Genomic DNA, 17,103 nt, shown 5'->3' on the forward strand with positions numbered 1-17,103 from the left:
AAAAGAATGGTGTGCGGGCCCTACCTCCTTCCATAATTGCCTTATTGGCCCTGCACCCACTGTCGAGGTGCGTGTAAATAGGTATGCTCTGAAAGTCAAAGCCAACGGCTTGAATGGAGAGCAAGATAAATGGCTAAAATAGATAAAATAGATCCAACATGCCATAGTTTGTCTATGTTGGCATGTAGTAGAGATATGATTGGCCAAGAGCTAAGTACATTGTCATTACACAATATAAGGTTTGTTTAAGTGGTACTAGAGTAGCTATTCAAAGCTACTTATCTCAACTATTAACCCAGGGGGGTATGCACAAAAGTATTTGCAGACTTTGGGTTGCCTGTGTGTACCCTAAATAAAATAGTAGTAGGACTAGGCTAGTAGTAGTAACCACTATTAGCACCATTCAGGTGAATGAATAATTTGTTTTTGAGGCAGGTCGACCCCCAGCTCTGCTCTGGGATGTGCGGATCCATGCGACCGTAGAGTTATTGGGTGATTTAGTGCATACATACATTCTTGATCATTGCCCGTGTGCAACTTCAGATCAATTGCTGAAAGCACTGAGGAGAAAAACCTGGTCACACAGAAAGACTTGGTTTGTAGAATTATAGGAGGATGTTACGTTTACACATTTTAATTCAGCATGCACAGTCAAGCACTACAACCTAGAGTAGACCATTTATATAACCTTTATTGCTTTTTTCTTCTCGTAAAAAACCCCCCCACATTTAAATTGTATAACAATGAAAAGGTAACAAACAAAAGTTATTCTTTCAAAATGTCTCCCCAATTCAGCCACCAATTCCCTTGGAACAGTCTGAGCTACAGCATGGCCCCAGTTGGCCGGGGGAGAAACAAAAACTATACAAATATAAACACTACAAGTGCTGTATATGTCTGAATTAAAGTTTGTCTATAATGTCAAGCCAAGCAATGCCCAATCGTTTTTAGCTTCAGCTTATCTGAAGATGACATTATTAAGGGTATAAGAGACATGTAGGCATGAAATATAATGTTACATGTCGGGATTTTCAACGGACTGTTGAATTGTCTTTTTCATCCACTCATTACGCCTAGCTGCACGTCCTGCTTTCTTCTTCTTGTTCTTCTTCTTGTTGCTTCCTGCTTTAGAATTGCCTTGTGGTGGATGTCCTCCTTGCTTGTTGAATGGTGTTGGCCTGCCCTTCTGGGTCTGTAAAAATAGTTAGAAAATAAAGTTAAAATGACTCCTTTGAAATATCTAGTATACACTTCAGTCACTACTAAGTATTAACAACATGAACCATAGCATAATAGGTGAACATTTCACAAAAATAGCACAAAATGCATTGTGGGGGGGAAAGAAATGAGGGAAATAGGGTTTAACGAGATTAACACCAGAGGTGAAGATAGGCCAGATCATGACAACCAAACCCAACTGATTTAACCCATTTAGACCTGAGGCCGATTCTAAAACGCCATCTAAATCCTGACCTACGTTTTCTGAAAAACATTTATTCAAAAAAGACAAAAAATGTATGTTGCTATATTGGGTTCCCAAACTGTGGTGTGTGCACCCCTTGTGGTGTGCGGGCTCCATGAAAAGGCTAATGGTGGTGCTATGGTGTTATTTTAAATATTTTAACATATTATGCCAATATATGGCAAGCATATGCAGAAGACCAGCTCAGTTGTCTTGTGGTTAGAGTGTCCACCCTGAGACTGGGAGGTCAGGGTTCAATCCCCGGCCGGGTCATACCAAAGACTCTAAAAATGGGACCCAGTGCCTCCCTGCTTGACACTCAAGCAGCATCAAGGGTTGGATTGGGGGTAAGTCCCTGCGACATACTAGCGTCATGTCCAGGGGGTGTACTTGTACATCAAGCTGCCTCACGCTACAGAAACAGGAGATAGGCTCCTAGGAGCCCTATGGGCCTCATGGCTCTGCAAGGCTACTTTTTACTTAAATGCAGAATATAGCATATGCTGCATATATGCCATATTCAGGTTCAAATATGTGCATATGTGGATAAATAGGAAATCTATGTCTCTATATAGCTTATGCAATTAATATTTCCATGTGGGGGGGTGCATAAGCTAGGTTAGGAGGTAACAGTAGATGGCCAAAAAGGTTTGGGAACCGCTTCTGTACATAGCAACAACTACCCCAAAAGGGATTCCCAGATTGAAAGGTATAGAGAAGGTATGCGCATGGAAAATCGAGTGGAAAGGTAAGTTTAATGTCGTTTAATGCGATCAGATAGGACTTTTCTGTTTGGATGTATGGGCTGTCAAGGCCAGAAAGTTGTTTATTGCCACTCAGCAGGCGTTTCCGCATAACTTCAGAGTACGATGATGATGTCACGCGCATACCCTCTATAGTTACGTATAGGAGGGGATACCGATCTATCTGGGTTAAAATTTGTGAGGGATGTTGTGAGTTGCATGTGGTAACGTCTTTGGGGTTTGTTTGTTTATTATTTCAGACAGACCTCCACAGAATGTTTCACTGATTTAAAAAACAATAAATAAAATAAAAACAAATTAGGTTTGTGGTCTCCATTGTCCCCGCTGGCAGTAATGAGCTGACTGTGTGGTACACTGGTCCAGCCCATCTGAGAAGTGAATGAATAGACACTTTGTGTCCCAATTCGAATCAACACTAATATTATACAGTATTTATTTACTGTGCATATTAGTATCTTTATAGTACAGTATATATTGGCAGTTAGTGGGAAATAGACTACTAGCGATTTGTACCAACAGGAAGTGAACATGGGACATTGCACGAACAGATGTCATACGCGATAGTACTGTGAATCTCACTAATCTCTGAATGTGAATTCAATTTTGTAACATAACTTTTATATTTCCATTCTATATTTTTGGATATTGTACTGTGTATGATATTTGTTGCATATTAATGACTGATGAGCTATATTCAGGTCATATCCACCTAGGATATGACCTCAAACACTGATGATGAAGGCCAGAAGGGCTGAAACACGTTTGTATCAAAATGTGAAATCCATTGAAGATACTTGAAGACTGTTTTAATATTAAGGTTTCAAGTCTTTCAAGGATCATCATAGACCAGGACCGTACCATCTGATCTGGTCTCGGGGGGAAGGTGCAGGGAACACGGCCGTGCTTCTGGTGAAAGGGCAGGACCACAGTTGGGTCGACAGCTATCCAGGGCACGGGGCCACAGGCAGGGGGCGGGGGCACAGTGCGGAGGTCCGGGCACTGGCTCTCCTTTCCATTTGCTGCTTTCAATATGGTCACAAAGGGATCGCCACCCTTGTGCCTGATCAGGTACCTTCCCTCCTCTAACCTGTGTGGAGCACACGCACAGCATTCAGAGGCATCCCTTCCCATTGCCTTCAGCTTGATGTTCATGCTGAAGGAATGCGGCGGCACAGTGAGGAATGCAGGCGAGCAGACCCATAAGAAAGCAGCAGGTATCATTTCTATTGTGTGACTGAAAAGCATATTGTACAATACCTCTGTCTAAAGCAAACAGTAACACACAGTAAACACACACACACACACACACACACACACACACACACACACACACACACGTACACGCGTGACGTAATTTGGCCTGCGGCTGTCTGACAATGACAACACTGTGATGCAATAACATTCATGTAAAGAGAGCGTGATGGCAGATGTGCAAAGACAAAACCACCATGCAATAAAGACAGGCACTGGAGTCCCACAAGAATTAAAGGTAAGACTTTATATTAAGGTCAGGTCTGCATTATAATACTTGTTATAAATGTTTATAATTATTATAACTCATACTATCATTTATAAGGGCTGGTTATAATGCACTATGAACTCAGTGGAACAGCACATCCTTAAGTAACACTTTACTTAAAGTTCGGGGTCTCTAATATACTGCATAATAATGTATTATAAATAATGCTTCATAACACACTTTATAAATGTTTATAATTATGCTATAATGTCTTAATACAAAGTCACTTTATAACAAAGTAGTTATAACGTGCTCTTCCACCGAGCTTATAATTATGACCAGCACTTAATAAGCACATTGTAATTCATTATAAATGCGATTACAATGCATTATAGACCTGTCCTTCAAGTGTTACCGAATTTGATATTAAAGGGTTAGTTCAGATTTTTGGACTTAAAGCTGTAGGAAATATAGGAAACCATTAATATAGTGGTTGCAAAGGTATTAATTGATTGCATGGGAGTTCTTGTCTGGGTTTTGTGAATATTAAGTAGTTCCGGTCAATAGGGCCACTCATTCTAAATAAATGAATCCACAAAACGAGAATTTGTATTGTTGACCTATTTCTACCATATAGCGCAACTTTCGTTCAACTTTGACCCCTGTCATATGGAACTATGGTTTTGTGCAGGTGCTGGCGTAGTGATACTGGACACAAAAAATAGTTCCATGTGACAGGTCAAAGTTTAGACCTACTATTGGTCCGACTGTCATTAGACCGACAACCTAACCACAAGCACGGAGCAGCGCATGTGCAACCGCATGTGCAACCGTTGTTTCCACATGTCGGTCCATTGGTGTCTAATCTGCATGTGCATCCCTCCCTCAAAATATTTGAATCCATGACCTCTACTACACCGAGGTCATGTGCCACCCTTTAATTAAGCCCAACAGTACACAGTCAAGAGACTACCCCCCACACCCCTACTTACAAAATCATCTTTTTCAGTAAGTGATGCAGAATGTTCAGCTGTTTAGAATGTCTGTGGGTGGGAAAGAAAAGTAAGCAGGTTACAATAAATGTGTCTCAACAGGCATCCATATTACATCACAACATAGATTCACACAAGAAAGAGAATACTAGAAATACCACATCGCAGTAATATACCTCTGGCAGCCATTTGCTGTTTACATGTGTCTGTGCAGACTCAGATAAGCACAACAATCGTTCAAATCTAGAAACAAGGACCAAAATTTGACTGTACCTCTTGGGTCATTCTTTAGACAAAACTTTGCGCACAACCCCGGGTATGGGCTAGTATGGTTGAATGAAGTTTCTTAGCCTCTCCAGGGGCATTTATCTGGCTTCTAGCAAGATCATTAATATTGGACAATTGTACACAAAGTTGCTCCAAAAAATGTATTAACGGGTGGCCATCTTGGAAATGTGGCAGCCATCTTGATTTTTTTGTGACTAATGGGTTTTATCTGAAGAACAATCCCTAAGAAGTCTTCGTGAAAAGTTTGGTACTTGTTTCCACTTGTGAACGATTATAATGCAAAAATGCAATTAGCTGCTACACTATAATACAGTATACTGTATGTAGTAAAGACAATGAAGGAATTTAATGACCATGTCTTGTGATGTTAGTTAGCTTGACCTTTGAACAGGTACCCCTTTTTTTCCTGAATTTTATCCCACAATTTTGTAACCCATTTTTCACCCTGTGTCAATTGTCTAATGTGATCCTGGGCTCTACACACCCTCTGCCAACCTAGTTCCCATATATGGGGGACATGGGGAGAGCAACGGACTTGAACTCATGCTTCCTTCATGCCTGAGTGTCCAAGTTGCTCCTTGTTTCCCTGGTCGGACATAGCGCGTGGAAGGAACACGTTATTCCAACCAGTTCCTTTCCCCTCCATCAGGCGCCCCGGCTGGCCAGGGGGAGGCAGTTTAGAGACCAGGATTACTGCATGTTTTTTGTGAGGGTAACTACCCTAGGGGACACGGTATGGGCACTGATGACGAGGAGGAGGAAACACGCCGCCAGCGCCCACAGCGTCCCGAGCGGGAATCGAACCCAGGACCTTCTAGCTGTGAGGCGACAGCACTACCGACTGTGCCACCGTGCCCCCGAACGGGTACTTCTAATCAGTTGATCCTTGAGTCCAAGTGGATGATTTGTGCCAAATGTCACTAAATTCCCCCACAAAAAGTGCACCATTCTGTCCTATTGATTTAGATGGGTTTTGTAGCAGTAATCCTCAACACATCTGGACAGAGGGTACTCACTTGTAATCAATCTGATTTTCAGGTAGCTTTCTCAGCAGGGCTACTTTTGATGTGTGCGCATTGATGTGAGCTTGAGACACAGAGAGACAGATCATCAGTCAGACAGAGAGATGTGCATCGAGAAAAGAACAAGCTCTAATGAGCCTGTACATCAAACATGTCACGCCCTCAACGCCGGTGACAAGGCCACGGCGGTGATTAGCCTGTCATGATTTACAAAAGATGTTAGGAGCTTTGGATGTAAGAAATGCTAGCACTTCCTTTGCAATGATCTTATATAACCTCCCACTCAACCCTGTACCAGATTGTTATGGGAACAGTGTCTTCATTCAAACACATATTGCTATTCTGAAATTTCCGAGCCAAACATATCGTTGGTGTCGGGCAGAAAACTCCTATCTCTCCATATTCTAACTATTTGTGTTGTTTTTGTTTGTTTTTTTCGTAGATCAACGCCCTACTTGATCATTCGACAGCATCACAGAAAGCAACAAAATGTTGAATCCTGAAAAGTTACAGTTTTGGAGATATGAGGTTTCCACCCGACAGAGACAATATACAATACATAGAAGAAATGCCTCGTGATAAACCATGACTAACGCTAAGCAAAAAGGGAAGCCTGACTAACGTATGTCTAAATAGACCCAGGATTACACACAGGAGATGTACGTGTTGTAACAAGGTGAGTGATCTCATCAAAGTGTATGACTATGCCAAAATGACATTATTGCTTTGTTACTGGCAAATCCTATTCACGTTCATTGATTTGGGCCACATAACATTGTTTAGAGATGATGCCCTTTGCCCTACTCTCAGCATTTAACATCTGATAGAGGCACAGTGTTGGTTAGGGTAGTGGTTCTCAAAGTGTGGTCCAGGGACCCCCAGCGGTCTTTAGAGCATGATAAATAGATTAGTTCTGTTCTCTTTCATTTGATGATTAAAAAAGTAGGGAGTTCAACCTTTCTTGTGGTTCTAATTGGATCCTCTCTTAAAAGATTCAAGGTTCTCACCAGTAATGGGGTTTCTGTCAAATCTGCACCAGCTTCCAGTTAGCCCCACTTTTGTTTTTGCAGTTAGTGTAGGTAGGACAGAACCATTACAATGAGAATCCATTCTACATTATTGCTCAGAATCAAAAACCAGTGTAATTTGTGAAGCCTAGACTAGATAGAGCATAGAGAAAACTATTTGTATTGTAATTGTAATTATAGAAGCAAATACAAAACACATCACAGCAGAATTAATCTTCCCACCTCAAGCCAATATGAACACTTAAAAAGATTCCTGTATACAGTAGATGAGTTATTGAACACAAGGTTACGGATTTAACCACCTAAACAGACTGGATGGAAAATATGAAATGCAAATTGAGGTAGACAGTCTAAGGCGTGCCTCCAACAAACAGAAGCTCTGCTGGAATGCAGTATATGAAATGACCTAGGAGCTAGAAGCCTACAATCTAGGATAACACTTCCTATCATCACCTGTACAAAATATAGTGCTTTCCCTTAAGCCACACCCACACTGTAACAAATGGGAAAGACTGTTTAAAAATAGAAGAGCGAAAAACGGTTTCCCTCAGAACCCTGGGCAAGAGATAAGAAACATAACACCAAATCCATTCGGCTCAAAAGCCAGTGAAGCTGAAAACAATACTTAACCAAGCTCTGCACAGTGCACACTCCATTCTTTGTTATGCCTCCGTAACCAAAAATGGCTGTAGTTATGGCAACAGGACAAACTAAATCAGCAAACAGTCATGAGGGATGATGAGTCATCTCATGACTATTTCACTGGTCTGTGGGAGCATACGCTCTAATCAGCTCTGCTGCGAAGGAGGGCTGCTCTCAAAGAGCAAATGCTCATTCATAAACCACATAAATGTTATACTGCTGAATGCTGATTTTCTTGGCTTTTGTTAGGAAAAATTAGAGGACAAAGGCGTGGTTCCAAATCCCAGTAGTGGGCATTTAACAATTTGGGCGAACCGTTTCGTGCCTTTGGTTGGTCTGGTCTGTGGACATAAAAAAAGACAGGGCTGATGATGGTGATTCCTTTTACCTATGTAGCATACAGTGCTGGAGTGCAGCAGTGTCTCTACCCATTGCTGGCAGCACTCGCTGTGGGTGACACACTCAACACCGTAGCACATCTGGTACTCCAACTTGGGGAGCACATGGACTGGTACATACTGTTAGGGGACAGGACAAAGGTTATAAAGCAAAAATAAACATCTTATCTATGATGAAAACAAGTAAAAAAAAAACATTGTGTTAAACATGACCATATCATAAAAAAGAAAGAATATGGGAACATATCGTGATGCTCAGATAAATATAACACCCATATAAAATATTAGAAATTACTTTAAGATTGTACTAATTTAATAAAGAGTTACCGTTATATTGTTATATTGGTAAATTGGCACAATAGATGGTAGAACCTCTTACCGAGTTGGAGCCGTCCCCTACCCTCCTGGTATGGGTGAAGCTCAAAGAACTGCGCACCATAAGCAGCACATCTTGCAGACTGTACAGATTGTACAGTAAATTGCCCTGTTCTGGAGCCTCGTAATCCTGTACATCCTCTGCACTCTCCTGCAAGTCCTGGGAAAGGATTTCTGGAGGAGTAGGACAGGTCATATTAGCTCAACGCTATAGTGTGGTAACATAAGAAAGATAATATCTTAAAATCAGAAGATATCAGAAAATGCCATGTTGACACTAACTCTTATGTTCTACAGCAATGAGGTCAACAGAAGCTGCAGGTCCGCCGTGCGCAGCAGCGTAACGGGTCTCGCCATCCTGGCTCTGGGTGCTCTCTAGATATGAAGACACACAGGCCTTGACCAGGGAGGTTGGGTGGGTGTAGCTTGGGGCTCCAGCGGCTGGTAGGGGTGAACAGGCTTCCGACAATGCGGCAGTAGGTTTGGTCGGGTCCTTGGCAGCTTTCAGCATGGCTGTCTGCATGCGTAGGAGCTGTCCTAGCTGGTCCCCAGGGACCACCTTGGCTCTTTTACAGACTCGTTTCCGCATAGGAACATTCTGGGGAGACTGGGGATCTGCAGGGACACATTCAACAGCGTGAGGGTCTGGGCAGGCGGTCACAGTCTCAGATTCCGTGGGTTGTGTTGTGGGTGGAGTCGAGGGGTCATCAATGATCAGCTTCTCATCATCCGATTCTTCTTGACTGTTCTCGACCTGTCTCGTCTGTGTGACCTTTGGCTCAGATATTTGTGAGGCACTGGGTTCAACGCAGCCTGGCTGAGAAGTCTCGTTCAGGCAATCTCCTGTGCGGGACAATGAGGAACTGACCTCGGCTAGTGGAAAAGTTGTGGTGTTTTTAGCAGCAAGACGCATACTGGACCTCATAGTTTTCCTTGTCTGTGGAGAAGTGTTTGGACTTGGAACGGCTACATGCTCGTCACTGTCAGTCTTCAGCCTTTTCACAGTCGGTTTTGCAGTTGTTGCCTCTCCGAACGTCTCCAGGTCAGTGAGATCCCCCTCAAAGTCAAGGCCAGTCTCTTCAAATGACACTAAACTTCTCTGGGAGATCTCCTGTTTTAAACATTCAAAGATATCAGTATTTGTGTTTAAATCACAGATGTCAGTTAATGCTATTGGTTGCAGGATGTGAGCATACCGGTGTGTGTTTATTCCTGGCATCAGTGACCTCTGTCATCACATTGTAAGCATGTGTGTGGCCAGCTTTGCTGATGGAGAGCTTCAGACTCTCCTCGTGGAAAATATGGCTCCTCTCTCTCACAGTGACCTCGGTTCTCCTCAGGGGAGAGTCTATGTACACAGTCTTCCTGCCTGGTGATCAGAGTCATATTAGAAATGTGTCCAATTGATTAATAATAAATATTTAAATTTAAAGAAATGACATAGGACCTCTTTCCCCCTTGAATAAATATGGGTCTGGTGATAGTATTCAACATGTATTCAATTTCAATCCGTGATTAGAAATCAACCTCAAATATCTCATGACTAGCAGTGTAGTAAATGTAAAAATATGATAAGTTGCAAGCATAATAAAGCTCTTGTAATTTAACACAATATGATCCTTTTTGTGACAAATTAAAAATGTAACCCTCTATTTTCATAATTACATTTTTATCCCATGATTTTTTCATCCATTTTTTCACCCAGTGTCATTGTCTAATCTAATGTAATCCTGGGCGCTACACTCCCTCTGCCAACCTGGGGAGAGCAACGGACTGTCCTCATGCTTCCTTCAATGCATGAGGAGTCCAAGACGCTTCTTTTCACCTGACAAGGGGGAGTTTCCCTGGTTGGACGTAGCGTGTGGAAGCCAAGGAACACGTTATTCCAACCAGTTCCTTTCCCCTCCAGCTGGCCAGGGGTAGGCCGCATAGAGACCAGGATTACTGCATGTTTTGTGTGGGGTTCTCAACTGGCTGGGGACCCCTGGAAATGCTTTGGCCATGTCTCATGCCCCCCCTTTCTGTGTGGCGTTTGCATGTTCTCCCCGTGTGAGGGTAGGTACCCTCGCAGTAATCCTGGTCTCTAAACGGCCTCCCCCTGGCCAGCCGGGGCGCCTGATGGAGGGGAAAGGAACTGGTTGGAATAACGTGTTCCTTCCACGTGCTACGTCCAACCAGGGAAACTCCCCCGCCAGGTGTAAAGGAGCGACTTGGACACTCATGCATGAAGGAAGCATGAGTTCAAGTCCGTTGCTCTCCCCAGGTTGGCGGAGGGTGTGTAGAGCCCAGGATCACATTAGGTAATTGACACAGGGGTGAAAAATGGGTTACAAAATCATGGGATAAAAATGTATTTAAAAAAAACACTGTTGAGGCAACAGGAGCTAGCTGCTCATGCCACATGTGCACCAATCTGAGAACCCATCATCAAAAAATAAAGGAAAAACAGTGCCCTCTTTTCCTTTGACGGAGTCAACAGTCTGTCTCGAGAGACTACATGTGCACAGTTGTATAAAGAAAAGTGAGGCTTTGATCTTCTTCATTTTTGATACAATTTTATGTTAGTTATATATCCGTGTAAAACACAGAAGAACAAATGTTAAGACCATGGCTCCAGTGTGTCAGATTCTATGCATATATTGTACCTTTTCCTGGGTTTAGTTTAACAGAAACCGGCAGCTCCCATGGATCAGAGAACTCATCGCCAAAGTTGTCCAGCAGCCTGACGAGGGCATCTCGTGTCAGGCATACATGCGGTTCATAATGGCCACATAGATTCTCTGCATTTCTGTCGCTGCTGACTGACTGTAGAATGTAACACATCAGGTTACTAATCTTATTACTGTTTACTTTTTTGATTAATTAAATAATCGAGAAGCAAGTTGTTTTAAATAAATAAAGAAAATCTACTTAAACTGTATTTTATCATTTTGTCCTATAGCGATTAAAACAACTGATTTACAAACGCCGCCCACATGAGTTTGTATTCCCTATTCATTTCACTATTTTGGAAATGTTCACCTAATGAAATAAGCCCAATGAGGATACATTATGAATCAACTATTTTATTCGAATAGTTCGGTTCACTTCACCCATTTTCATATAATTGGTCCTCACTAATGTTAATGTGTGTCTCAGAGGAGGGACAGGTGTGGACAGTTCAGAAACATGCCTACCAAGTACCAGTGACATCATCGGTAGGCAGGGGTTGGTCATTTCAAACAAGATTGAAATGTATTTATTTTAAATAACACGAGAATAATGGCTTCTATTTCAGAATGCTAACTTTACAGGAAGAGAAAGGCTGTAGTTTGGAATCCTAATTGTCAATTGTCTACTGTTGAAAGAAATGGACAATTTATAATGAGCATTATTGAGGATTATATGAAGATAGGTTGAAAATGGGTGAAGTGGTCCTTTAACTGTTGCACCCATAGGCCCTAATTTATCAATGGAGTGTAAATTCTGCCTTAAATTCGAGCGTGGGTTTTGGTTTGCGCTCACGTCGGCACAGAATTTATGAAGTGCTCGTAAACAGCTGATCCCAGCGTATTTTAGGTCGGAGCTTTGATAAATGCCACAGCTGAAACCGACCGTCATTTAAATAACAGTCCTTAAATATTTTGTAAACGCCCCAATTTTACGACATGAACAACCGGAATCCGACCAAACATACATGTTGAACTCCGATAAGAAAAAAGGTTCCCCCTCTCGCCTCGCTTGCCTGTCATGTCCGTGCACGCACGCACGTGCATTTTGGCACACTGGCAAGAAACGCCAGGAGGATTATTCCATGAGGCTACAACCTTTGTCAAGTAATAGGCTACATGACTCACACATCACAGTTAACATCGCCATGAATAGAATAGGTATGTAGGCTACCGTATATACATTTTACCCATTTGTGCGCAGTGCACGTTAAAGCAGTCATGTAGGTCCCCGTGACACTGCTGTGAGTGTGTGATGCCACGTTAATGAGAGATAGCCTGGCAAGGCAGTCATAATCAACATTTATGGAGTGATTGATGAATGAATGCATAAACATATGGATGAAGGCTGGTGTGTGCTGGGTGGGATGCATGGGATTTAAACAGCGGCGCCCACCGCGGTCGCAACTCCCAAAAATTATCTCACATAAGCGATCAGCGTATCTTATCCAGATGACCAGATCTGCAATTTATCTGAATGACTGTTAAAGGCAAGCACTCTTTTAAATGGGTGAATGATTAAGCCCCTACTGCCTATGCCATTGCAAATAGGCAAGCTATGCTTGTCATTGTCACTTGGAAATAAAATAGGCCATCCATTTATGGCAAAATAAAAACGTTATATTATCACAGGGATATTTATAGGCTTCTGATGTCACGCTGTCCTGTGGTTAAAATCATCTCGCACATATGTGCTCGCATATGTTTTTAACATAGCCAGTAAAGCACTGTTTGATTAAGCATCTAAACTTGTAACATTGTAAACGTGTGTTATATTGTTTTTAATTGCGTGATTTGAATTGTTTGTACAGTTGGAAATCTCCTACCAATATCATATGACACATCGTCATGTGTGACATGTATGCCTTTACAATTTCTTTTTTTTTGTGAAATATTTATTTATTTATAGCTATACATTTTAGGAGTGAATACGTATGTTTACATGCCTTTCAGCTGCCTACCGATGATGTCACTGGTAGGCAGGTTTCTGAACTGTCCACAGCCTGAGACAGATATGGTGCCATCGTATAATGAGCATTAGTGAGACCAATATGAAGTTAGAAAATGGGTGAAGTGGTCCTTTAACTTTAACACACAAAACCATGGGTTGCTCGCCAACATTTCTACACAATGTATCAGTGTAGTTAGGTATAAGGTCCTTAATTAAGCCATATTTTATACTTTCTATAATGGTGTTGCATAAAAGTAACAAAATGTGACGTGTTCCAAGCTTGTAGATCGATATTTTAAAATATATATTTTGGAATTTAGAATTAAACAGAATAGTTTTTATTTATTTTTGTATTTTTATAGGGAAGCCAGATGAAAGTGGTGAAGAATAACTACTACACACTACAATGTGCAATACTGCAGATTCATATCACTAGTTGGTGTCTGTTATACATGAGCGCCCTCTGCAGGGTATTTGTGAAAAATGCAAATGCTGCAACAGAGTTCTAAAAGGCCTCAGGTCATGAATCCCGTCCTAACTGTAAAACTCTACATCTGTGTGGCTTACTTTGTTAGGGTAATTAAAAAAGAAATACAGACAACTGCTTACAGCGTGGTTGTCCTTCGCTTTCTGAGATGGGGGATTCTCTGATGAAACACTCTCATAATCCGATGCAAGCTGTGCATCAGCAGGCACTATATTGTGGCTTGTAATATCCACTTTGCCCTGAAGAAAAAAAAGGGGAGCAAATATGGAAATAGAGAAAATGCACCAACATCAAGATGCTCTAGAATTCAACACAAGTTCAAATGACAGAAAGCTGGCCAATGCAATATAGAAATGGCAAAGGACAAAAGTGATGATAGAACTATAAATATTGTGTTACTGTTATACACATGGTATAGTAGTAGTAGTAGTAGTAGTAGTAGTAGTACATTACCAGCGCTAGCAGCCGTTTTTCAAAAGTCAGAGTGAGCCTTGGGTTGTAGGTTCCTCCTGTCAAACTGGTTGTCTCGTGGATCTGACTGAACTGTGGAAAGGTCCTTAAATACTCTAAACAACCGCTGAGGAACTCCTGGGGAACAAATAAGGGCTTTTGAGTTGAGGCATTTGTGGTACTAGAATACTGAAAACAAGAATTATGGGGCTTGTAGTACCAATACCTCTGAATATCGCAAAGCTCCCTGGGATATGGACTTGTAATCATCAGCACACACTCTTGCAACGTCTTGCAGGTACATTGTGAACTGGGCCTCTTCCTGTTTCACTCGCATTTGCAAACCCTGTAATTTAACAAAGGATTATTTCTGCACTGCAGTCTGCAATACATAAGAAAGGGGAAAGAAATGATAAAACTGCATATATAAGTCTCAAACTGTACATGTGGAGCCTTCATCTTCTTTGCCAGGATTCCGAGATATGTCTTCTGGTCATTGTAGGACAGGATGGACATACAAGGGTAAGGCAGCCTGGGTTCAGGAAACGTGTCATGAGGTTCATGCTTAACATCCTGAATTTTCTTCTTCTTCTTCTTCTTCTTCTTGGTGTCACGTGCAGAGGGACTGTCACTATCACAGCTTTCCCAACATGCACCGTGTTCGTCCTTGACATGACCTTTGTCCTGGACCGTGACCCTTGAATGCTGTTCTCGGGAAGCGGGGCCTTCAGGCTTAGCACCCGGGGACTCCTCTTTCACTTCAACCTTCACTGTAGGAGGACTTAAACGTACAAATATATTAGTTTAATGACAACGGTGCATACTTCTACAATCTACAGCATATGATTTTTTGTTTTTACAGTGGTGGAAGAAGTACTCTGATTTTTTACTTAGGTAAAAGTAATAATGCCACAATATAAAAATAGTAAAAGGCCATATTCAAAACTTTACTTGAGTAGAAGTACAAAAGTATTGGAATCAAAATATAGATAAAGTACCAAAGTAAAATACATTTTGAAATAATCTTTCAAAATGTATAAAATTATTTTGAAAATGGCTGATTTTCAAAAATCCAAAGTATAAATTGTGTTTTGAATTAATAATCTAAATCTGCAAAGTAACAATTACTAACTAAATATTGTAGTAAAGGGTACAATATTGGCCTATGAGGTAGAAGTACTAGAAAGTAATCTCTTGCACACCTAAAGAGGTGACAGGTGCATAGGAGAACACCATACGAGAGTAGAGAAGACCTTCGTCAGGCTATCTTTAAGACGAAGGTCTTATATACCGACACAGTTTTTCTTTCTCAGAATTATAAAGTAACAAAATAAATAATGGAAATACTGAAGTTAAAACAAGCTCAAAATATCACCAGTGATTTTCTTTAACTTTTTTCACACTGTACGTACCTTTGTGTGATGGCCCACAGTTCTGATATATTAGGTGCAAGGGAATATTTGTCATAAACATCCCTTGTAAAGAATGTTGTTTCGGTGACTGGAGAAGAGTCTTCCCTAAAAGAACAAATAAACGGACAGGTGGGCACCAAGCAAGAGTGGGCAGACTGGGCACCTGTGTTAAATTGGCTATTGGTATTTTCTCTCTCTGGGTCTGGGCACACCTAAGATTCCATGCGCGGACAAAAGAAGCTGTCTGCCGGGGTCTCTTCCGGGTTTTTAGACAGCTGGTGGATGGAAATGAAGCTCCACCCACGTGTCGGCCAGATTCCCGGAAAAGGGAATCTGGCATTTTCCTCCATCGTATTAGTGCGCAACAGAACCCTGGCCGCTAGGGGCGCTGTTGCGCATTTACCAATGATGGTAAGATGGATGCCAGATTCCGAGACAGAGTGGATCAAAACACCTTTTTTATTGAAAACTACGGACGTGCGGGGTGTAATTGCTTGCCGCACACAAACCGGACCACGGCCCCTTTCGGGACCCTCGGTTAGCTTTTCTGAATTTTGGAGGTCGCTACCCTAGGGTCCCTCGTAGCTTATTCCACCCTCCATGGGATGCAGATTTACATACTCTCTGTTCACGGAGAGCCGCGGCGCCGCTTGAGTGTTGGTGAGATGTTTCAAAGATGCATAACACAGCTATTGGAGACAACGGAAACGTGTACGAAACCGCATTAACAGCCGATGCCGTTAAGTATTTAACACCCAAGACACAACAGCATTATAAACATCCTGCATGTACGCGGTCGTCCAATCAGAGGCAGTAACTAGTCAAGGAAGAGAGAGGAGAGAGAAGTTCAGCAAAGCATCGGCGGTTAATGCGGTTTCATACACGTTTCCGTTGTCTCCTATAGCTGTGTTATGCATCTTTGAAACATCTCACCAACACTCAAGCGGCACTGCGGCTCTCCGTGAACAGAGAGTATGTAAATCTGCATCCCATGGAAGGTGGAATAAGCTTAGGGACCCTAGGGTAGCGACGTCCAAAATTCAGAAAAGCTAACCGAGGGTCCCGAAAGGGGCTAACCGGACAAGTGGGGCAACCGGGAAAGCAGCTTAGATTTTGCATTTGTACAAGGTAAGAGTTACTTTGAGGCATGGATTTTCGCCCGCGCAAGAAATAAGCAGTATGGTCGCTTAGACTCTCGTAGAGTGATGAAAAACCCGGAAGAGACCCAGACAGACAGCTTCTTTTGGCCGCGCATGGAAGTTCAGGTGTGCCCAGGCTCTCTCTCTCTCTTTCAACAGTAAGTACAGTCAGGACTAAGGACACAGTGTACCGATAACAGTACCGTACTGTGCCAATTCAGTTAAACTAGATCGTAGGTACTGTATGTATCATTGCATCATGGTCAACACTAGCTCCGTTTGGAACCTCTATATCTACGCTGCTGCGTAGATATAGAGGTTACTTCCAAACGGAGCTAGCTCAACACGCTCCTGTCGTAGATATAATTGTAATGTCCTCGCGCTCTTACCATACTAGATCCATTACGAAAACTATCAAACAATTGCTGTTGACATGACAGCATAACAAAAACGTTCAACATGCGACAATGTTTTGGTGCAACTCTAATTCAAATCCCCCGGAAACAAGGCGGCATACTGCACAACG

General features: G+C 42.1%; 1 protein-coding gene across 1 annotated transcript; it reads right to left on the bottom strand.

Moving 5' to 3' along the window:
• Window positions 1-608: 608 nt before the first annotated feature.
• ice2 (interactor of little elongator complex ELL subunit 2) lies at window positions 609-17,103 on the bottom strand. Its single transcript, XM_079500764.1, has 15 exons — window positions 16,967-17,103; window positions 15,439-15,543; window positions 14,471-14,807; window positions 14,253-14,372; window positions 14,030-14,164; window positions 13,699-13,815; window positions 11,076-11,235; window positions 9,627-9,799; window positions 8,713-9,541; window positions 8,435-8,604; window positions 8,046-8,175; window positions 5,982-6,051; window positions 4,678-4,728; window positions 3,085-3,313; window positions 609-1,192 (listed from the first exon to the last, which is right to left on the bottom strand). Exons 1-15 carry the CDS (start codon window positions 16,978-16,980, stop codon window positions 1,016-1,018), a joined length of 2,817 nt encoding a protein of 938 aa, XP_079356890.1. The 5' UTR covers window positions 16,981-17,103; the 3' UTR covers window positions 609-1,015.

This window comes from Electrona antarctica (assembly GCF_951216825.1).
Source record: "Electrona antarctica genome assembly, chromosome: 5".
Taxonomy (NCBI): domain Eukaryota; kingdom Metazoa; phylum Chordata; class Actinopteri; order Myctophiformes; family Myctophidae; genus Electrona; species Electrona antarctica.

Excerpts from the sequence above, each read along its gene's own strand:
- ice2 (XM_079500764.1), bottom strand. Across the intron at positions 9,800-11,075 it reads TAAACTAAACCCAGGAAAAG|GCAGGAAGACTGTGTACATA; the intron begins GTACAATATATG and ends TCTGATCACCAG. Across the intron at positions 4,729-5,981 it reads GAAAATCAGATTGATTACAA|ACATTCTAAACAGCTGAACA; the intron begins GTGAGTACCCTC and ends TCCCACCCACAG.